Here is a 22816-nt window from a genome sequence, read left to right as displayed (position 1 = left end):
CCTAGGTCTTCTGCCCCCATCCAGGCTTTGGAGAGCAAGGCTGTCCGTGAGTAAGGGATTGTCTGGGTTAAAACAAGAACAGAATTTGTGCTGGCATAACTAAACTGCAAGCCCTGATCCAGATCTGCAGAGCAAATATTTAACAGCATAGTGCTATCAAAGCCTGCTCAGTAAGGAAATGAGAGCGGTAGGTACCTCACAAACTGGAAGAAGCAACCATTGAGCAGTGAAGTAGAAGCAAGCAGCATTTAAATAATTCTGCATGAAGCCATGTCTTCCCATGGGCTTGTGGGACACTTGACTTATGCAACAGGAAACATGGGTCACAGCTGTAAATAGAGGTGTTGTCCTTTCTGCCCCTTCAACGTGTATGCAGATCTCCAAACCCACATACCAGCTGTGAGTAGAAGTGTAAGCATTCTCTAGAAGTGTAATATTCTTCTTTAGCCCAAATCCTGGGAGAGAGTCATGCCTTTCTCAGAGATATTCCATCATAGATATTAGGTGGAGGAGCTCAAATCTTTTATTCTCCAAACAGGGTTCAAAACTCTCAAGCCCACGAATATACAAGATGCTGATTTGGACCATCTCAGTGGCCTACCATGCCTAGTACCTGTTCTACAAAGTGGCTCAGATAAGTCACAAAAAATGCCCTCAGTCAGCTATGAGAAATAATTGATGGCCTCATAACATGTGCATCTTATGTCCTAAAGCTAGAGATTCATTATTTCTAAGCTTCTTAAAAAATACATAAATAAATACCCAGGCACACACTTCTGTGGCAACCCTCTATATTCCTGCTGCTTAGAGATTATGTTCTATTATCTTTGTGTTTCTGTTAAATATTTGCCCCCAGTGAAATTCTACACTCAAATCATGCATTGCATAAAGCTGCTTTCTCATATCAGCTTTGAATTTGTCACTTTGTGACTTCAATGGAGCAATTTCTTCCTCTAATTTTAAACACTCCTGACTGTAGCATGGACTGGAGAATGGCATTGCATTGCAGCACACTTCCATGCATCTTGGGTCATCATGACAATGTAACAGTATCCACATTCAAAAAATAGCTTCGATTCCTGGTTTGGATATGTAACGTGAAACATTTGCATAGGGCAGCAAAAACTGAAAGCACTCAAATGTGCACTCAAGTTCTCTGTTAAAAAGTATTTTGAGTAACTGATGACAACAGCCAAGTTCCTGGAGTCCCTGGTGGATGTAGAAGTCTTTGACCTGTCTGGCCACTGGATGTCATCGTTGCTCTGCTGGGACACAGCTACAGGACCATTCTCTCAGAGGCAGGTACTGACTTTTAGTTAATGTCAATGTTTTAATGCAGTATGTTTCATCCTAAGCAAGACTAGACCATACTTCTTAAGGCAGGGATCACAGAATTACAGAATCATCACGGTTGGAAGAGACCTTCAAGATCATCTAGTCCAACTGTAAACCCAGCACCACCATAATCACCCTTAAACCATGTCCCCCCGTGCCACATCCACACCTCTTGAACACTTCCCAGAGATTCCGCTAGCTCCCTGGGCACCTTGCTCCAATGTCTAACCACCCTTTCAATGAAAAAAATAAATTCTAATATCTAATCTGAACCTCCCCTGGGACAATTTAAGACCATTTCCTCTTATCCTTTCATTTGAGTCATATCACAACCAACTCCCACTTCACTACAACCTCCTTTCAAGTAAGTTTAAGGTCCCCCCTGAGTCTTGTCTTCTGATGATTCAGTCCCCCCCAACTACACTCAACCTTTCACTTGAGAAACAAACTTTGCTTTGCTTACGAAATCTCTGTACTTTCTACTCAGAGAATGCCAGTATCAAGCAGACTCATTTGCACAAATTGGAAAAGTCTGTCAACTAAGGAGTGCTTTCCCCTTGATTTTGGGGCTTGGTGTGATGGTATGCTGGCAGAGTTAGTACCATCTGTGTGGTTGCCAGCTCTTAGAAGGATTAAAGGAGAAGGATCCCATGCAAAAAGATTGCAGGAGGACACCCTCATGGAGTTCCACTTTGCTGCTGAGATGTAGTAACCTAATGACAAGGCTTGTATTTAAACAGCCTGAGAGCTTAAAAGCATTAGTTTTGGGTTTGACCTAACCTCTAGTAGCATCTGTCCCCTCTTACTGAGATTATGAGACTCATAGTCAGCTGGTGAAGGTCCTTGACTAGAGACCAAATTATTCTGTACAACAATCTGGAGATGTTCACATGAAAGCAATGAAAGATAATGACAACTAACTGTTTACCCCTTCAAATTCAATGAAACAGTACCACTAAGCCATAAGGCTTCCCAGAGAGCCACCAAAAACTGTGGTGACCCATCCCAGCAGCTTATTAATATATTGTGGTGATCTGTAAACATCTAGCTCCCACATATCCTGTAGCTCCATGACTCATCACGTTGCTGTCAATCAGCCTTAGTCAGGCCTGCACGGGCTGTGCTGGCAGCTGGCCTGTGACACAGGCACTGACTAGTTTCTGCAGTGGTGTCTTGCTGAAATGGTCCCCCACACCACCGCGTAAGTCTCAGTACAGCAACTTCAAATTTCACTTAAGTCACCCACCCACATTAATTCATGAAACGTGACTGATAAGGATTGCAGAGAAAAAAGACCACAAACACCCCAAGCCTTATGTTCCACATATCTCTACTCTCTCAAAATGTAGTCATGGAGTGGGAAATAACCCCCTTTTTCTCCTTTCCAGTTTTAAACTGAACTGTCACGTTTCCAGAAATGTTACTGCCAAAAGCACTCTACAAACTGGCAGTACAAGACAGAGAAATTATGAACAGAGCGGAGAGCTCCATTCAACTCTGCCAACAACACAAAAGAGTCTTACCCTGAGCTGTCTGACTCTGGACAAAGGTTTTGATGAGAGTGTCTGTGGTCTGAGTGTAGAGAGAGAGAGCATATCGAAGTGACTGCAGGTCTGGACTCTTCTCCAAGAAGGTTTTCTTCAGGCCATTCCCACCAGCATGGAAATATTGCTAGGAGTAAAATGAAACAGGAAAAATACTGAGCAAGAACTGCAATCAGCATCCAACATGTATGTGCTATTGCATGTGCGGATAGGAAATAGCTGGAAAAATTCACAAAACAGCTTCTGTACTGGAAATCTAGCTCTTAGAACAACTGATATCAACCTATGAGCACATGGCTTTCCTCTTCCAAAGCACTATAAGTATGCTGACTCCCAGCACGCCAGTTACCTGACCCTATTCAGGTTTACACAAACTCCTGCCATTTCCTGAACTGGGACATGCACTGTCCTCCCAAAAAGGATTTGGGGATGGAGTAAGGGAACGACAGAGTCAGAAATGGAATCACTTACTTTGATTGTATCCAGTGCCAGGTCCAGAACAGCACACTGCTTTGGAGTGAGACTCCTAGTTTCTTCTCTCACCATATGATCCTGCAAACAACCATTATATTTGACATGGGCACGCTATCAGAAGCTAAAGGAAAAGGAGTATCCACTATCATCACTTTTTCTGGATTCACGCTGTAGTTATGTGGCGACAGCATTAATTCAGCTGTTTAAGGAACAGTTAATGGAATCTCTCAGTCATTTATTACAACTTAACTTGAAAATAAACTCATTTTCTCTCTTTTTTTCTGCAGGCACAGAAGACATAAGTAAGGAAAGAAAGTGGACAGAGATAAGTGACAATTTAAAATCACAGTTTATCTCTCTAGAAAACCTAAACAAAAGTCTGTCATCTCCCACTGTCATTCTAGAGCAGCTACACTAAAACTCTCAAAACACCACCTAAATCAAGGAATTCTGATAACTATAAGTCAAAGTTGTTATATGCTGTTTCTGGATTTTTTAGTTCTTCCAACTACAAAGGTCACTAATTCATCATGTCATTGGTGCAGAGGAAGAAAAACAAAAACCACGCTCTAGAAAATATGTTTGTTAAAAGAACACATTGTTCCCATTAAGACCCACCATCTCTAATAGCAAACAGCCAGAAATCACTTGGGAAAGAATTCCCTTTCCTGCAGTGGGAGCACACCCGTGTTAAGACTCCTAGCTGACAACAAGGATGTGCCATCCTTTGGTATTTCACTAAGCTCTTTCTCTCTGATGCTTAGTCTAGGTCTCAGGGGAAGACAGCATATTTTAGGAAGCAGAGCTTTGCACAAACTCAAATTCTAACTGGAGGGTCAGGCCAGCTGACTGTAGCTTGGGTGCTAAAGCATTCATGAAGAAGATGCAGGCAAATCAGGTAAAGGCTATTTATGCTACTTTAAGCATGTCATAGCCTCCGATAAGAGACACTTCCCAGGACACACATCTGCTAAATTGCCTTTCAGTAAAGCATGCCTAGTGTGTGGCACCATGTGTGCGTTTCACACAGACAGACCTGCTGGCTATCTTGCAGCTTGGTGATCCTTCACACTGCCTGGTGCTGTTCCTATTCATTATCCACTGCAATCCATCTCCTGCCTGATGGAGACGGGGATCACCGCAGTTCAAGCGCAGCGCGAGGCATTTGCCACGCTTCTCATAGACATCTAGCTGGCAGCTTCACACAGTGCTGCATTAAACTGCACAGAAGATGCCTCTCAAGTTGTCAGTACCTCAGACAAGTTCACACTGTGCTTTCTTGAGTAGCAGAGACACCCCTCCACTTGCCTCTTTCCCCCACACAGGATGTGCCTGGTCTGGGGACCCATGTGCAGTGGCACAGTACTCTGTAGGCTGCAGAGTATCTTCTGTTGTGACAAGCTGTCCTGAGGGGAGCAAATACCTCTCCTCCCTCTTCTTCATGAGCTGGGAGTAATTCAGTTGATGTGGCTTCACACTTCAGTAGACAGAGGGTAAAGCATTCTTTTCTCTCTCTGACAGTCAGATAAAGTGCAAAATCAGCCAGAGCCCAAAGCCACATTCGTAGGAGAGGCCAATTTAGTCAGGGTAGCTGTGTTTTCAAGGCAGAGGGACTTTCACACCTGTTAAAATGACTTTCTAGGCCTGCCTGCCAGATTGCCCAGACTGTGACAGAAACCAGGTGGTTTCTCTTTCTCAACATTTTTCTCTTAAACACCTGACAAGCTCATTCAGCCCTGTTCTGAGCGGTCATTCCCCTGGTGCCCATGCTGTCAATGCACAGCAACACGTCACTGTTTCTTTGAATTTCCCAGTGTCATTTACTTCAACACATTATATAAAAATAACCCAGTGACTGGACTGGCAATGCTTGCACCTACTCACAGAGGAGCCCACGACTGTCATTCCCCTGCATACCTGCCCTCTGCAAATCCCACACTGTTCCTATAAAGGACTGTGCAGAGTGCTACCTTGCACTTCCCAGATTGCCAACCAGGAGCAAGACACAAATATTTATGTCAAATAATTACGCAGCTTCAAGCAGAAGAAGTAAAAAACCCAGAACAACCCAACAAAATTGTCAAACTCATCCTTGTATTTCGCACAGGTACTCTCAGGAGAAACTCTGTGGTCAGACCCTGGCTGTTTAGCCTGAGGGCAACAAAAGGAAGGGGAGGTGGCTGCTCCCTGCTCCAGCTGCTGGCTATTAAGCAAACCAAGCAGAAAGAGTTTGATAAAAAGTGAGAGGCAGATATGTGGCACCTAGGTGCCAGGTTTATGGTTGGCTTTCCGAGCATTTTAAAATACACTGTGAAATTGATTTGTCATCAGGATGAGAGCCTGTGCTTGTCAGGTCTGTCAGTCTCAGTTTTCAGCTGAGTTATCTGATTCACTAGGGCTCTGTTCTCCCGTTCTATTTAATACCAATAAAGCTTAAAATCCATCCCATAATTTTCCCAGGCTTTTAGTGGAACTGCAAAATGCAGAGCAGAGTGGTTCTGAAGAACCATTTACTCATGCCTTCCCTGTTAGCTTGTATGTGCCTGCAAAAACAAAAGGATAAAAAATTGTAATATCCATGATGCTCACAAGGACCCAAACAATCTACACTCTTGTAACACTCCTTTTCTTCTGGAAGTTTTTGGACACAATGTTGGTTCACATAAAAGTTTCCAGAATTCAGGTGGTAGAGTGCTTTCCCACTTGGGCACGACTCTCTTGCCACATATAAAATCCTGTGTACCTGTTCTGCTGCAGTTCTATATGTGGATATGCAAATAAAGGTTTGAACACACCCCAGGGCTTGCCTGATTTGCATGATTATGTGCTTTTCTAAAAGTGCACCCCAGAGTTAACAAAGTTAAGCTTTACTGTAACTGAACTGAAGACAGGCTGCTGCTGAGGGATGGCCTTCATCTGACCACTGCAAACGGAAACCAGCAAAGCCTCCAACTCATTCCTGGCAAAAGGCACCCTGGATATGTTTGGAAATTTCAGTTATAAGAACATATGGAACAAGTAAAAGACAACACTGAATGTCAGTGGCCATGCTCAAGAATGCAAGCAAGCCACAGGAACTCACAGACTGTCCTTATGACGTGGGAGAAGGAACAGAGCAAATTTGGAGCTCTGCCCCTCAGACAGCAGGAGGGCATGTAGAAGGCAGGGGTGGCTTCTCTTCTGCAAATGCTGCGTTCTTGCTGATGTTTTTGAAGGGGGAAGGGGATACTCACAGGAAACAGGAGTCACATTTGGATGCTGTGGTTCAGCTCCCATTCTCCCAGGCTGGCTACAAAGCTCCTTCCTACCCACTTTTCCCACGGAAGTGACACACAGCATTGCAAGCGCAGGAAGCAGTGAAGGAAATGCAATCCTTAGGAGCCACATCACCAGGGAGGACAGCCTGACCGTGGGAGTGCATGAGGACATCACTCAGCACAAGTGACAGCTATTCCCCCTGGAGAGCCACACTTCAAGGCTTATGTTATGTGGCTGTTAACTGCTATGTAACAGCTTCAAAATGCAACTGGAGAAAAGTGTGCACGTGTAATGACACACCTGCATGTCCACATCACTTATCAGGATTGCTAATAAGCACCACCTTAAATGAGTTGTGTACTGGCCTGGCTCATAAACGTGTATGTAAAATGTGTCTGCTGGGCAAGGGAAATAGATAGGTGTAAGAAAACAGCTGTATGAAGTGTGCAAGACAAAAAAAAAATTATAGAAAGGGACAAACAGATTTTTAAATTACTCCTAATCATTTAGGAGAATGTCCTTTGGTCTGGGAAGATTTCCCTGATCATGCTCCAAGACAGAGTTCACGTTCAGCTCCCTTTCAGAACAGTTTGTGTACTGTGACGCTTCAGATTTAGACCTCCTCTTGCACAATACGTGTCTTGTAGCACAAGTCCAACCACAGCATAGTGCAATTTGAATGCTGGAAGGCGTCACTATTCTCATACCATTCCCGTCGTGATCAGTGAATTAGTGCTTGATTTGCTTATGATGAGGTGGCGTGCACTTCATAATGCTCATGTCATGCACTGTCATGTCATGCACTGTCAAAACACATCAACATAGCCTTCATGCTAAATGCCAGCTTGCCTGTAAAGAGAGCCCACGCAGAAGGAATTTACAGACACAGGCTCTCTTCCATAACAGTTATTTTTGTAACAGTCCATATAATTCATCCACAGCTAGCACAATCGTCTTTCCAACCAGTACCTCATTAGGGACTCCCTTTTACATATGGGAATACAGAGGAACTGGACAGATAATTAAGAAATCTACTTTTTTAATTTAAATTGATGTCCCAAACTGACCACTGTATCTACAGAAGAGAAAAACTACTTTGATGATTAAACTCACAATAAAATTAACTGTTAAACACTATACTAATGTTAGTAGAATGCATTTAAAAGCACATTTAAGGCATTTAAAAGCATTTCTCTACAACTGCATTCAGTGACAAACCACTGGAAGCACAAGACATGCTATGCACTACTACACCTCCATGCTTACACACAGGGACAATAACAGAAGCCATGCAGGACAATACCTTCAGCTTTGACAAGTGTCCCAGTTCCTTAGCAGCACTGAAAATCAACTGTGTGCCCTATGATGGCAAGAAGTTAGAAAAGAAAGGAGGGGAAAAAAAAAGGTTATAAACAAGCTTTGCATATTTTTCCAAGCAAGTCAAGTCAGTTCACAGCTAAAACTTTACGTAACCTTCCCAAGGCCAAACACAACAACTGGACTCCTTGCCAGTTTATTATGTAGTGTAAAACCTGACATTTCCACGGATACCACATCAGGACCTATTTCAGAGCACAGTATTTTGCTAACTGGTTCTCTTGTTTACAGCAGCCACACATTTATACAGTATGTGGCTTCAAACAGATTGTACAGGCTCAGGGTGGAGGCAGTGCACTGGAATCGTATCCATGTGCTCCTTCAGATTTCACATCTAAATACACATGAAAACAGCATAAGATTGGCCAAAGCAAAAGATCACAAAACTGATGAAAATCTCACTGTAGAGGTAGAGCCCAATCATCAGGGTGGGGGTAAAGCACACCTCAGATCAGAAACAAAACTGCACCCGAGCTGTTTACAAGTGAGAGATTGCCAAAGTCCAGCGAATACTACAGCATCACTTCAAATGTCAAGAGCTTGGCCAATGGCTCTTCTTCCCCCACTGTGCCTTACTGAAGCTGTATAACCAATGGAGAAACATAAAGGGAAGATAAATCCCAATGGCAGGAAATCTTGCTTCAAGTCACTTACACTCCCGTATAATGTATTTTTATATACTTTTTCAGCAATGGTTGCAACTAAGATATTTTTCCTTTTTTTTTTTCCTACACACCATTTCTCTGTTGTGTAATATTCCCTTTGCCTGGGGAGTGAAGCCCAAAATTTAATGAGAAAGCCAAAAGCAACCAAGACAATTCTCCAGTATCATCTCCCAAAGATATTTAATGGAGTGTGCTATAATTTATTTTCTTCCACTTCACTCATCCTTTTCATTCATTTAATTTTGTCTTTTTCTTTAAAAAAGTCACCATTGTCTATTACTCCACTTGCTATGAAACCCCGGCTTACTGTAACTCTGACTATGAATTTACACTCTGGCTCTCTCAGGCTAGTCAGATTTGGGCTTTAGGACCAGGACAAAGCTACAGGTTTGTCCCTAATTAAACCTCCCCTTCATTATCCTTCTCAGGAAAACCTTCAATATGTCAGGAGCAATGCCCTCCCAAAGATGATCTCTGGCTGTCCTCACTTGTACTTGGTCACTAGGGGCTGGTGTTAAAGTACCTGTCACTGCAGGTATCAGCTGAGAAGTGCTCGGGGATGTCCCAACTGAATGCCTGAAGTAAGATTCCAGGGATGGACACTTCCAGGAATGCACTTTGCAGTAGGGTCTTTTGCTCAGAAAAACACTTGGGAGATGAATCACAGAATGGCTTGGGTTGGGAGGGACTTTCAAAGGTCATCTAGTCCAATTTCTCTACAATGAGCAGGAACATCTTCAACCAGACCAGGCTGCTCCGAGCCCTGTTCAACCTGACCTTGAAAATTTTCAGGGATGGGGCATCTACTACCTAGTCAAAATCTATCTTCTTCTGGTTTAAAATCACGCTTGCTACATTATACCTATGTACCAATTGGTCACTTAGGCACTTGGAAAATAAATATTAACACATAAAATGTGTTTCAACTAGATCAGGTTGGTCAGAGTCCCACCTAATCTGTCCCTGAATATTTCCAGGGACGGGACATCCTGTCTCAAGACTGTTGGCTCCACTAGCTAAAGGTCTCCAGTAAACCCCATTCTCCTTTCCACAGCCCTCCTTCCCTCTCCTTTACTACCCTTTCTCATCTCAACAGTCTTTCCCTCTCCCACTTGATCACGACCTTTAGTTTCTCTGGCTTTGGAAATTTCTTCAACCTGAAAGACTCTGCGGCCTGAAATTACAGATCACCTCTTGCTTTGCTCTGCTCGTAACCATCACCTAACCCTCACTGTTTCTCAGCCTTTTATGTTTGTTGACTACAAATCGTCACAGAACGAAAGTTATTGATTCTGTAGCTAAACAGAAGCTCTTGATAAATGATTACATTCGCAACTTTTGGCAGGGGTGGAGGGGAAAGTGCAGGCAAGGACAACACATTCACAAAGGAAAGCTTCTGAACTGAAACTGGGAGCTTGACTTGCTGTCAGTATCCAGTGGATAGTGTTTAAACTACTACTCTATAATCTAAAAGAGTGGTATTTTCCCTGTATTTCCAGCAAGCAAGGTTGAACACGACTGCACACCAGAAACAACAGATTCCACTGTGGGCCATGCCAAATAACTCATCAGAGTACAGGGTTTCAGCCAGCAGATGTGCCTGCTGTTCTGTACAGTTGGCCACATAGGCTTTTTTTGACTTATGGGTCTTAAAATTTAAGGTTTTCAAGCCTATTAACCAAGCGGGGGGGGGAATCAACATTTTTATATTCTGAATTCCAAAAAACTGAGTAGTCTCAAAACACACTAACATCAACATTTCTTAATTCAGTATTTTCAATGTTCACTGGATGCTTCTTTTTAGATACACTTGAACAACAACATTAACCAGCCTTGGCACGCAGTCTCACTGCTGCAGGCTTCTAAAGAGGGCAGGCCAGTAACACTGAGCAATACCCAGTGACTGGATATGCTTCACGGAACAAAGCTGCTCAGATAACTGCTCATTTCTTGCATGCTAAGAAAATCCTCATCAATCAGTGACAATCTCTGTCAATGAGTCTGCAAGGAGAAGTTATTTTACCGTTACACCGAGTTTGTCACCAGTGCTGATAACATCTAATGAAAATCTGGACAGCTCCTTCCCCTGCCCAATGGCATTTTTGTAAACAAGATGCCATACTGCTCAAAAAAGTTATTTATTAATGAAAAACATACCGCAAAGGTCTACAGACAGCATGACAGCACTTATTCCAGGGAATGAAAACAACTAAACTTAAACTATCAGGTAGTTTTGAGAAAAGCTGCCTACAATGGAATTGATTAAAAGGACAAGGACAGAAATGAGGAAAAATTAAGTCCTTATCATGAATCATGCCTAGCGCTGTGGCAAACATAGCTGGAAAGGGGACAGGCCTTCGTGCTGGTTTTTTTGGCTCTTCCCATAACACCAGCTGTATTTTCCCAAACTTTACAGTAACAGAAACACACCTATAGTCCACAACACAGAGAATTTAAATTCCTTGTTAGTGGTCTGATGCTTTTTTCTCCCTCAGTAAAAGCATTTAGAGAAGGATCATCAGCTGACTCAAGTCTAATTGTTAGAAGCCAACAGAACTGCACTGATTTATATTCCAAGCAGCTCAAACCCCCAAAGCTTAACTGTCCTACTGCTCAGTTGACAAAGTTGGGAAACAAAAGCCTACTGCAAGTCTTTTGGATTCCAATCCTTTTTTGTAAAACATATTATTAGTGAGGCTTATTTTTCTGAGATATACCAGTGAAAGGAAGTTTCATCTGCTATTGTACATTCCTTTCCCGTAATTTTTTCAATTCCTACATTCAACAACAATGAGATCTGATAATTTTTGAACAGCATTTTAAGTTCATTTAAAAAACTCTATCATATCTGGCAACGTTCATTTGCATACATTAAAAGACTATTTTTTTTTGCCACTGTGGTGTACTAATCACTGACAAAATAGGTTTAAAAGTGGGGATGAAAAGGGGAAAATAATTACCTGTCAGTACAGAGATCTAGACACATGTGCAGTTCACAGACCATAATTTTATTCAAGGCTACGAAAGCTTTTTCTCCTCATCACAGAAGCAGCCTTAAACTCTTCTGCTCCTAGCTGGCACAAGGGAGAGGATTCATTTAAACTAACACAGGTTAAGAAAGGTTTCAGAAAACCTCTTAAAGCCACACTCTCTTCCCCCACAAAACAGCTCTGAAGTGGCTCAGGCAGATGAGCCTGAAGAACAGACGGTCTGGAAGTCACATGTCCTCAGCTTAAAGGAAATTCAGTTCTTATCCTGGACCATGTTCTCATTTAGTGAGGAGAAGTCTGACAAGTAGAAAAAAGCAGAGCAGGAACAAATATAAATGGAGCCTCTTGTGAATGGCTGCAGTGTACTGTGTGAAATAAATAAAGGAGAGGCTCCAGAGAAATCATCTGGGTGTAAACTAAGCAACTCTTTGCTGACCTCACTAGTCACTGATTGCATGGTATAGTTTCATCCATTCATTCAAGCAGTAAGAAAGAAATATGTAACTAACCTGTTAATATCCCCAAGTGTTATGCACTGAACCCTGAAACAAAGACTCCCAACGTAGATATCCACTCAACCAAGACGGAAGGTGTTTAATTAAAAGCTGATCTTAAATTAGGGAGGTGTGAATTACTTGGTGAGTTACTGGAGATCATGTTGTTACTGATCTCACAAGCCACAGGTGGCCAATCCTCAGAGAGGCTGAAGCACCTGAAAGTCATGAAGGACCCACAGCTCAGGTTCATTAGAGTGGGAGGTTGTAAAATTGCTCTGTCCCCACTGGATCCTTCACAGGCAATAGCTGACACTTCCCTCTTGGGCCCCACCCCTGCACAAAATTTTCTAGAAGCTAACTTAAGTGGAACAATCAGTCTGGAGAATGGCATTTAAGCACTGCACAGTGCCAAGGTCGTGCAAGTGACAGGTGAGACAAACTGCAGTGTGATGGGAACTTCTACCTGATGCTTGCCATCACCATCAAAACCACTTCTGCACCTCCAGCAATTTTACAGAAAGAAGAGAAAATATTCCATAAGAGATTATTTTCTGCCATGAATATCCCCTACTTCTTAAGAGCTGTAGAGGAGTTTAAGGAGGAAAATCCCTATCAGTGGTCCTTCAAACCTGGAGAGGCACCACTGTGGCTTTCTTTTGCTGAGGGCTGGGAGGAAAGTGTGTTGCACTGCCTGAGGCTATTTGTGTCTGATGTGCTTTCAAAAAAAAAAAAAAGAAAAGAAAGCAAAATTAGATAAGAGGTGCTTGGCAGAGAATTAGAATAGCGAAGAGAAACTACTGCTTCTGCCCATGCTGACAACCCTGAGTTTTGTCTTGCCTTGCCCTCCAGCCTTCACTGCTGGGAATAATGAAAATCTGGTGGTGACAGAATAAATTGCTACGACCCAGAGAACAGTGGAAGAAGCTCTTTGTCCTTGTAGCTCATCTAGCCTCACCACAGGTTCCCTGCTCAAGGACTGCAGACAAGGCCATTTGAATCACTGCATTGTTCACAACTCTCCTTCTGAAACGGTAACTCTTTTCCAGTTTGGACTAGTTCATTCTCCTTGCTACCATTCAGTGATGAGCATTTTGCATAACCTCAGACAACTGAGGATACGCTTCAATTTGCTTCTCAATTTGAAACTGAAGTGATGGCAACAAGAAACTGTTTGTGAAGAACACTCTAAATGGCTTACGGCAACATCCTGCAGGTTGGAAGAACTGTCTGATAGCATTTATTGCCTCCTTCATGATACAAGCACTAAATCACTCTCCTATTCTGCCTTTGAAATCCAAAACTGGCAAGTATAAAGCTCAAGCAGCTCCTCCCTAGTTCTGTTTGAGGCCCTTGATCTCACTGATTCCATTCCAAATGGGTCATGTTAACGCTGCTCTTACATGGTGATTTTAGCACCTGTCCCCAAAGACTCCTTATTAAAAGTGATTCAACTGAGAGAAAGAAATTTCATCCTCCTAAATTAATTTTCTTTTTCTTCCTTATAAAATAAAAAGGCAAGCAGAAATGATTACTCTGAATATGAGCTCAGAGAAAGCAATCTTTAGCAAATTATGCCTTAGGCTAATTTTGTGGTCGTAGGTATGACAGCGCAGTGCATCTCAACAGTTTTAAAGTTGTCATCATGAAGGCCAGAGACAAGGGCCTTCTCTCTCAGAGCAAGAAACACCTAGTGCAAGAGGCAGGTTTGCATCACTTCCCGAGACACTGCAACCCAAGAAGTCCACTAAAAATACATGAGGGAACTGCTGAAGAGTGAAAACCACTATTGTTCTTCCCACTACTGGGAAAAAACCATAAATCTGCATAAATTAGCCACAGACTGGAAGTTTCCTCTAACAGAGAGATGAAAAGAAGTTCTGGATCATCTGTAAATAATGAGGTTATAGCCCAAACTTCACAATGCCTCCAACTGAGTGTCATCCCCCAGAGCAGCTGGGCATGCGTGACTGATACTTTATCAGTTTCTGTGGTTTCTCAAAATTGGGAAAGAGTTAATCTTCTGTTGTTAAAAGCACCACTACATTCATGACACATATTCATCCAGCAAGTCTGCAGAGCTGAACAATTACACATAAGACTTCTTTGAAGGAAAACTATGTGGACAAACTTCCAACTCCCCAACATCACAGACAGAGATATCCTGCCATACTGACGTTAAAGTCTTCTGGGGAGCAAAACAGGGGATGTCTTCATTAATAATCAAGGTCAAATTAACCACATCTGTACAGAGGGACACTCGACTAACAGATGATTAGGCAAAAGTGCTTACAGGTGTTGACCTAATGCCATGAACACAACACTAATGGCTCAATAATCCCACAGACACACACAGCTCTCCTTAGAGGATTGCAAATCCCCAATCGATGAGAGTTGCCACACTGGATAGAAACTCCTTTCGGATCGCGGAATTTTAATTGTTTTTTTTCTAGAGCTTGCTCTGTATCTTGCAACCCTACCATAAAGAGAGCTGCTCTCTTTCTTTACTAGGTTACAGACATGTTTTTCCAACCTCAAGCAGCCAAATTTACCTGGAGAGATGACTCATTAGGTCAGGGAGATGAGTTACACAGGCAATGGCAACACTTTCTGGTATGAGTCAGGGAGAAGAAAATGCTTTACCGTATGGTCTGTAAGAGGAGGCAGCACAATCAGCTTCTCCATGGTATTCATTACCACCCTCCAGAGCTCTTTCAGCACCCTCTTCAACACTGTCTTTTCACACACTGTTGCAAACAGAGTCAGGCTGCAGGGAGAGAGCAGGAACTGAGTAAGTTCAAAGAGTGCAATATGAAATGACAGAGGAGATGTATATGAAAGAACCAGTCCCTTATCCAAAGCAGTTGTAATGATTGCTTTAAGGGTCAAAATCTTCCCTTTTTCACAAAGTATAGCCTTTGATCAACCTTGGAGTTCTAGCACTAGAGACAATGGCCAAAATGGATTATTGATATTTCTGAACTCAATGATTTCTATTTATTGACCTGGGGATTACAGAAGGTATCACTTGGTGATAGGTGGTTGGGAATAATATATATAATCCAAATAAGAGCAGGTACCATCAAACAGGTTTCCCTTAAAAAGATGTATCAGGTTTATAGAGAATACAGGAAAAAATTGTAAATACAGAATAATAAGTTTTAACTTCAAGCTGTTATTATAAGGATATATGTTGAAAGCCTTTAATTAATACTTCCCAGAGTGTTATGCAGAAATTCCTGTACAGCTTCTGATAGCTGCTCAAGTCTCTAAATCTTTAACCTCTACAACTCCCCTGAAGCACTTTTTGGACTCCTCCATATTTTGTTATGATTGCATTCAACACCAATCAACTGCCATATGTTTGTCTGCTCTAACACAAAGAAGTTCTGCTTTATCTCCCTAGTTTTTCTCCCTTTATTATTATACAGGCTGTCAAAAAGGCCACAAAGCACTAGAATTTCCTTTGCTGGACTTCGGCATTTACTGATCCCACTAAGAGAGCTACAGAACAGGAACTCTGTGGCCAGTAGCAGGGCACAGGTGACAGCTGGCTCTTCTACAGTGTGTAACATCTTCTCCCAGTTTCCCTTCTTCCCACAGCTGGTTAGACAGTAAATGAACAAAACCAGACAGGGACAAGACTGATGCGGGGGGGGATGCAGCAAGCATCAAAAAATACTCTCCTTCTGTAAAGGAGGAAAGAAAATAATCCAGGCTGGGATTATCATAATCAAAATTACTTGCTCCACAGCTGGATGACAAGCCTGTAGCATAACAAGTTCCCAGTGGCACAAAGGAGTCTGGCTTCTCAGGATTCATGAAGACATGCATGGAAAATGCTCAAATGAGAAAGCTCATAGATGTAATGACTGCTGCAGAGAGTCACTTAGCACACAGTGACCCAAAGCAAAGATGGATAATCAACACTAGGAGCAACCAAACCCCCTATATTTTAAACTTGCAAAGCTTCACATCTCTTGGAGCATTTATTATAAAAACTGATGGCCACTCCTTTCAAAATAAAGAACTGCTGTGCATCAGCAAGAGCTTTAACTTCTACAATGATTAAAAACTATTTCTCTCTGTAGTTCAAGGCTTGGCTGAAAAAAATTATGTCCAGTTAGCCACATTTTGCTGTCCCTGTACAGTTGAATCATGCTGCATGGTATTAATGGCAACAGCTAATGAAAGCAATAGCTCAAGCTTATGCACATCAAATAGTTCAGAAGCTTATTTGCTAGTCAGAACAGAACCGGGTATGACCAGAACACACATGCTTAACACAATTGGCATGCTGAGTAGTACATGTATCAAGTATGTACGCACTGTTTTCAATTTGTTAGCTAATTGGCTACAGTACAATTCCCATAGGAAAAAAAAAACATAGCTACAAAATTTAGAATTTTAGACTTTTCCACTACCTGATCAGTAGCGTGTTTTCCTGATTGCTTTAATTGCCAGAGGCAGAAAAAAGAATTGAGAGTGTGCTCTGGCACTGAATGAGGGCTGAAGAGGCTATCCATGGCTTGTGAGAAGCAGATATGGGAAGAAAAGCTATTAATTCTTCTTGAAAATTTGGAGACCAGACACCTCAAGAACAATACAAGAATACAGAACTATTTTTCTCTCTGCCCCATTCCTGTTCCAATCCAATGTATGTGTAGCATATATTTGAACACTCCCTTACTTTCCATCCAGGAAATCCATCAATGGCCTCAGGACATTATCTGCATCTTGTGCAACTGTGTTTCTGGCATTAGCAGCAGAATTTGCTGTCCCTTTCACCTGACAGAGGATATCAGACATTTGCTTGACGCACTCATCAATACGAGTCTGAAAGCTGAACAGATAGGAGAGAGGCAAAAACAAGATTATCAGTGGCAGAGATACAAGGTAAAACATTGCAAGTTCATAAACCATGCACTCAGTTACTCTTCCTTTATGAGACTTGCTGCTCTTTTCTTTACTGCATTTATTACCAAGGGGCACCTTCTCCAGTTCCTTATGCCCACCACCCACACACAGCTGATCACCTCTGAATACAAGACACAATCACATTTGAGAAGAGTTTGTTCATTCATCTTGCAGAAAGAAATTACCCTTTCCTGATTTCAAGAAACACTGTTATTCTTAGCTCAAAGCACCCTGCTGTATCCTTGCTTTCTCCATTTTTCCACAATCACACAATGCATGCACAACTCTGAGCACCCAGGAGTCCATCAGCAGAAATCTGGTTATGACCCATCATAGGCTAAGTCTTTAAAATAACAGAGACAGCCTGAAGGCAGTCAGCCTGAAGCCAGTTCGCTGCCATACAGTCCATGCCAAGTGTCAGACTGGGATGTGGGGCTCAGCTGTGCAATGAGCAGTGTCTCTGCAATGAAGTGACACACAAGGCATTAAAGCACAATCACTTTTCCATCTCTTCCTGCTAAGAGGAGGTTCAAAATTAAATAATGCAATGATTAAAAATTATGAATAGATCAGCAGAGCTGACAACAAATCAATTCAGCAAATAAAGGAAAATGCTTTGACATTTAAAAGAACAGTTAGTAACAACAGGCACTACAAGTGACATTTAACTATCCACTAATGGCACAGGGGCTTGAAACCAGGAAGATAAGCCAGTGTTAGGAGCTAGGGCAAAGTTTTAAGAGCAGGGACACAAGTCTGGAAGTCAGCTTTACATCTGCATAAATGACCTGAACTTCTGGTGTGCGAGCCACCCAGGACAGCCGTGGGTTGGGTGTTACTGTACAACTGCTCTGCCCCGTGGCTCTCACCTTCCTTCTCCACCTGGTCACCTTTCCTGCACTGCCACCTCCAGCCTCACAGTCCCTCTTGCTCACTTCTAGCCTGCCTCTCACTGGAACAATTCCAGAGCTTTCCTTCCGTGAAGCCTCCCGCCTTCCCCGTTTCTAGCAGAAAGAGGTTTGCAGCAGTCAGTTGTGGCTACATTGTCAGCTTAACCAGAGGCTTAAATCACATCAAATGAAAAAGCATAAAAAAATTTCCTGTATTGCTGACAGTTCCTGTTCTGCCACAGGCTAATCCCACCCCACAGTTCTCCCAAATACTGCATCAGCTGCGGGGCCCCGCTTCAAGATGCTTTAAACCTCCCAGCCAGGGATAAAAAATAACAATGCCTTAAAAGATAAAAAATAATATGAGATAAAACTGTTACCAATTTTATGAAAAATAATAAATCAGTTACTGTAGCAACAGGTTCACCTGAAAGTGAAGCTTGTGTAGATGTACAGCTTGACAGGAGTCCTTGGCAGCAGCAAGCTAACAAATGACCTCACCTATGCTGTCAGACAGGGCCTGATGCTCCCAAATTCCTGCAGGAATTCCCTCCTTCAATACTTCAGCCTCCAGGGACAGAACAACAGCTAGCCTTGCATGAATATAAACCCTTCCAAGACTTCTGTTCTCTATGATATCTCTTAAAGCAGAAAGTACTTCTGTGTCCAGACAAAATCCTCTCTCAGCTCAAAGGTGGTGAGGTTCCCTGGACATGTGCTGCCTTCTCAGCAAATGCAATTATATCACACAGATGAAGAGGAGTTCAGATCTGCAGCATCAGGTGTTCACAGTGTTGTAGGGGCAACTGCTTACAGACTCTGCACAGAATATTGCAGATATCTGTCTTATCTTCTAAGTTTACATCCTTTAGAAGATTCTGCTTATACAGTAAAACTGCAGCTCTGCTTTTCACTCCCTGCTACTGTTAAGGAATGAACAAAGCATCTGAGCCATCTGACTGGCTAAATCTCTTCCTGGCTCATCTCTCTAAAACACTTCCCAGTAACTATGCTGATACTGGATAATCTCTTTAAATCATATTTGCAAATGTCAAGATTGTACCTTAATTGTTTTGTAGCAGCAACACCATGGAGGCAATACTCAGATTAAAAAAAAAATAAAAATCACCCTCCTAATTACAATTTCTCACTCACCCTCCATCTAGTTATGAACCTTATTGATTCAATTCAGTTACAGTTTGAGTCTCTCCATTTCTTGCTACAGCATCCATTACTGGCATTGGGAACTCCTCACTTATCTCCCTGCTTAGCTCTCTGTGCTGAAATCCAAACAGTCATTGACAAATCCCACTATGATTTTTTAGTCATAAATACTGCAAATCTGTAGAACCCAGGAGGCCAAGTTGGTACAATTTGCTTTGCCTTACCCATATCCCAGCTACACTATGGTTTATGCCTGCATTAATCCTGTTATGGAGCACAATATGAAATGAATGGGGTTTGTAATGGGAAGTGGTTGTTTCTGAAGATCAGTTAGGAGTTCTGCATTTTCAGATTTTCCTTAATTGACATCTTTTATGGTTCACTATAAAATTATTATAAAGCTGAGCACACTTTTATCCTCAGGTAAATGGTAACATGATTTGTAATAAAACTTAATTGCTATCAATTACTCTGGCAATATTTTAGAGAGCTCCTCTCCTTGAAACATTAGAAAACACCATTTGCTGCAGCATTAGAACAAGTCAATCTCAAATTCCAAACCTGTTTCCTTCTTATCCCAATATTCATTTAACAATCAGAAATCAGTCAGCTGTTTCATACATTTAGAGCAGAACGTTTAAACATAAATGTTATTTCATAAATGCTAAGCTGGAAACTGCTTTCTGAGCAGTAAAGGAGCAGACAATTCTGCTACTGACAAGCACTACTTACAGAAAAAAAATAAAAAAAAATCACTCTATGTAAGTCAAATACATTTCACAGTTGAGAGATCTCCATGTTACATTTTCCAAGCAGAGCAATACAGAAGAGAAAGACTTTAAAAATATTTCTCACTTCTTTAGATGGTCTCACTATTTGAAAGGCAATGAATTTAGGACAAAAAGAAAAATATAATGTAGTTCACGGGAGTTTCTCTTCTCTTCTTAACCTGACTGAATGAGATTAGACAAAAGAAAGGAATGCTTCAAGGACAAGGACCTCGTAATACTCACCTGTTACCAAACACTGCACTCAGCTCATCCAAAACATTGTTCAGCTTCACCTGGAGCTCTTTGAGATGGTCACTTGCTTCTGCATCCAACTGTAGATGAAAAAGAGCATTTAGTTTGAACCCAGAGGGCAGTCTGCTGTCCTTTGCACTGCTTCTCTTCACTGTTGAGGCTACACTTAATAAGCAGGTGAACTATCCCCATTGGACTCTGCCAGCTAGGATGCTCTCCTCCACTGCCTGCTGCTGCTACAGAAGCTGTGAAATTATCAACAGATATTTGCCTAAAAAGCAGCAACTGATTTCCCCAGGCTCCAATACCCTTCAATGCCCTTCCTGAGGTTTGTAAAGTTGAGAAATAAAGTGCCTGTGAACTCCCTGTGGCCAAGAGTGTGACTAGGCACAGAAATCAAGTACTGTGCAGTATCTTCAGCTCATGGGTCATTTCACCCCTCTAGGTTTAGAATGAGACAGGGCTTTTCACACTGGTTTCTATTTACTTGTGCATGATCTTGAAAGAAGCTGTTTCATCTTCCACCCTGCTGCCAAGTATTCCAGCTGAAGACTGACCCAGCCTCTACTCTCAGAAGGTTGGACCCCAGAGGTTTTGAAAATCTGGGCACAATATAATGGCAGCAGCTGTTGTGCACTCATCGCTTTTGGAAAGTATAATCTCAGCTTTAGGTGTTGAGCAAATGTATCTCTGCTCTCACATGGAGCCAGACAGCTTTTTGTATGCAAGTGCTCAGAGAAGACTTCAGAAAACAAAAACAAAAATAAAGTGCCCGAAGCACTACATGAATGCTGTTGACACCTTGGCAGATTCTGTAAGAAAGTACTTCCTCCATTATTATCAGCACAAAGCCACCTGTTTTTACATGGAACAGTGCCCTGTATTCCAGCTGTAGTCATCCCTCCAGCATCAAAAGAACCACTTCTGAGCAACCTACCTGTGTGTACACCTAACAACAAATGATGAATGTTTTGGGATCGCTTGCTCTGAAAAAGTAACTTGTAAAACAGATTTGCCTTTGTATGCAGGCAGGCAAGATGTTTGTAAAATAAAAAAGCTCACAGAAATGTTTGTAAAATAAAAAAGCTCACACAAATGTTTGTGTTTGGCATTCAGAACTTCAGCTCTTACCCCTTAGGCAGAGCATCTATTTACAGATGTAATGAGCCAGGTACCAGTACAGTGGTATAAATCAGTTTAGATTTTTTACAGCATATCCATCTATATAGGATTTGAACACAATGGGAGTTCCCATTTCTAAATTCAGTGCCAAAGCCCTTTTCATATTCCTCAGCATCTGTCAGAGAAAGCCAAGCCTTAGGGGATTTGGAATCTGATCTGTTCACTTTCCTGTTGTAAGCTGGCATGGAAAATTGACTCTATTACGCATTTGAACCTGTGCTAATGAAACTCCTGGATCAGAATTTTAAAAGTAATTAAACTAAGAACCAACGACCAAGCAAATGATGATTACTTAGGCCTTATAATTTTAAGCATTGCTACCTCTGATTATTTTTCCTTTATTAAAGTGATTTGGTTTTCCTATTATCTTTCTAACACCCTTGCTCTGTGACGGCAGAAGGAAGCTAATGTCATGCCAATCAGCATTCATTCTAGCCAAGCTTGTAGGTAACAAAACAAAAACAGCATCTGGTGGTGGTGGCTTCTCTTGCCCCTACATTAATCCTTCCCTCCCACGGCCCAAAGGCACAATGAGTCACAAGCTGTCTGGTTTGCTATCTACAATTAATGGCACAGAACTGTCCCCTGATTTTGGCCATTTCTGACAGACTCGAGGTAGGACCAGTTCAAGATTCATCAAAACATTCCAGCTAACTGCTTTTCCAGTTGGAAAAAAAAAAAAGCCAGAAGAATTTGGCACAAGACACCTGTTCTTCACAATTTACTTCTTATAAGCTACCAGATGCACAGTCTAGAGGATGTCTGAGGTCAGGATGAACAGCTTATTGCCCTGGTTCATGATTTATTTTTCTGTGAGGTGGCATGGAGTTACTCTAAGCTTCCCCTTGCTACTATACTTGTTGACTGCAAACTGATCTTCCTCAGAGCAGAAGAACAGCTGATTGCTATCCCAGTACTGCGAAAAGAGACAGCTGGAACAATGCTTTGCCAAGGAGATGAGCTCCATTATCTGTGGTAAGGAACATTCACTCCTCCAAAACATCAGCTCACAGCTCTCTGGGTGCATCTGGCAAGACAGCTGCCCAGATTTAACTTAGAGGTGCCCAGCCTCACCCTCAGAAAGCCAAACCCTGGTGGGTAAGCATTCTGGTTCAGTATCCACCAAGTCCTCTGCCATCCTAGAAGAGCTGTTGTCCTCTGAGCAACTGCTACTGTGGAGAAGGAGTCCACATAATATACATTACATAAATGCTTAGGCTGTGGAATGCTTTGGCTTTGGGAAGCAAATTTCAGGGAATTACCTGAGGGTGATTTAAGTTCATTAGTAAGGGGCTGGTAGGTATGTACTACTGTTTCACACACATAATTTACATGTTAGCTACAAAGTAGTGTAGCATGTGGTATAACTGCAAACTATTCTTTGCCAATGTGGTGAAGCACTGATAACAGTGCTCAAATGAACCAGCATTGGTGTTGCTGCTGCTGCTCAGCAATGAATTCTAAGCATATCAGCTACCATTGATAGCAGGAATTGCTACTTGGA

At 42.0% G+C, this 22816-nt stretch overlaps 1 protein-coding gene across 10 annotated transcripts in view; it reads right to left on the bottom strand.

Moving 5' to 3' along the window:
* The window catches only part of UNC13B (unc-13 homolog B), a 225750-nt gene that overhangs the window by 23767 nt on the left and 179167 nt on the right, over positions 1-22816 (bottom strand). For 9 of the 10 annotated variants that reach the window (XR_003532083.1, XM_027670396.1, XM_027670397.1 and 6 more), the window contains 6 exons: positions 20122-20210; positions 16828-16980; positions 14781-14904; positions 7915-7971; positions 3351-3431; positions 2859-3006 (listed from right to left, as the gene is read on the bottom strand). Coding sequence is in view for 9 of the 10 variants with exons in the window: in XM_027670396.1 (XP_027526197.1) it covers positions 2859-3006; positions 3351-3431; positions 7915-7971; positions 14781-14904; positions 16828-16980; positions 20122-20210 (652 nt within the window). In the remaining variant the exon portion in view is untranslated. The remainder of the gene's footprint in view (positions 1-2858; positions 3007-3350; positions 3432-7914; positions 7972-14780; positions 14905-16827; positions 16981-20121; positions 20211-22816) is intronic. The other variant, XM_027670394.1, reaches the window with a different exon arrangement.

Source organism: Neopelma chrysocephalum, unplaced genomic scaffold (assembly GCF_003984885.1).
Source record: "Neopelma chrysocephalum unplaced genomic scaffold, ASM398488v2 Primary Assembly neopelma1_96845, whole genome shotgun sequence".
Taxonomy (NCBI): domain Eukaryota; kingdom Metazoa; phylum Chordata; class Aves; order Passeriformes; family Pipridae; genus Neopelma; species Neopelma chrysocephalum.
Note: the sequence above shows the minus strand (reverse complement) of the source record. Positions and strands in the feature narration are given on the sequence as shown.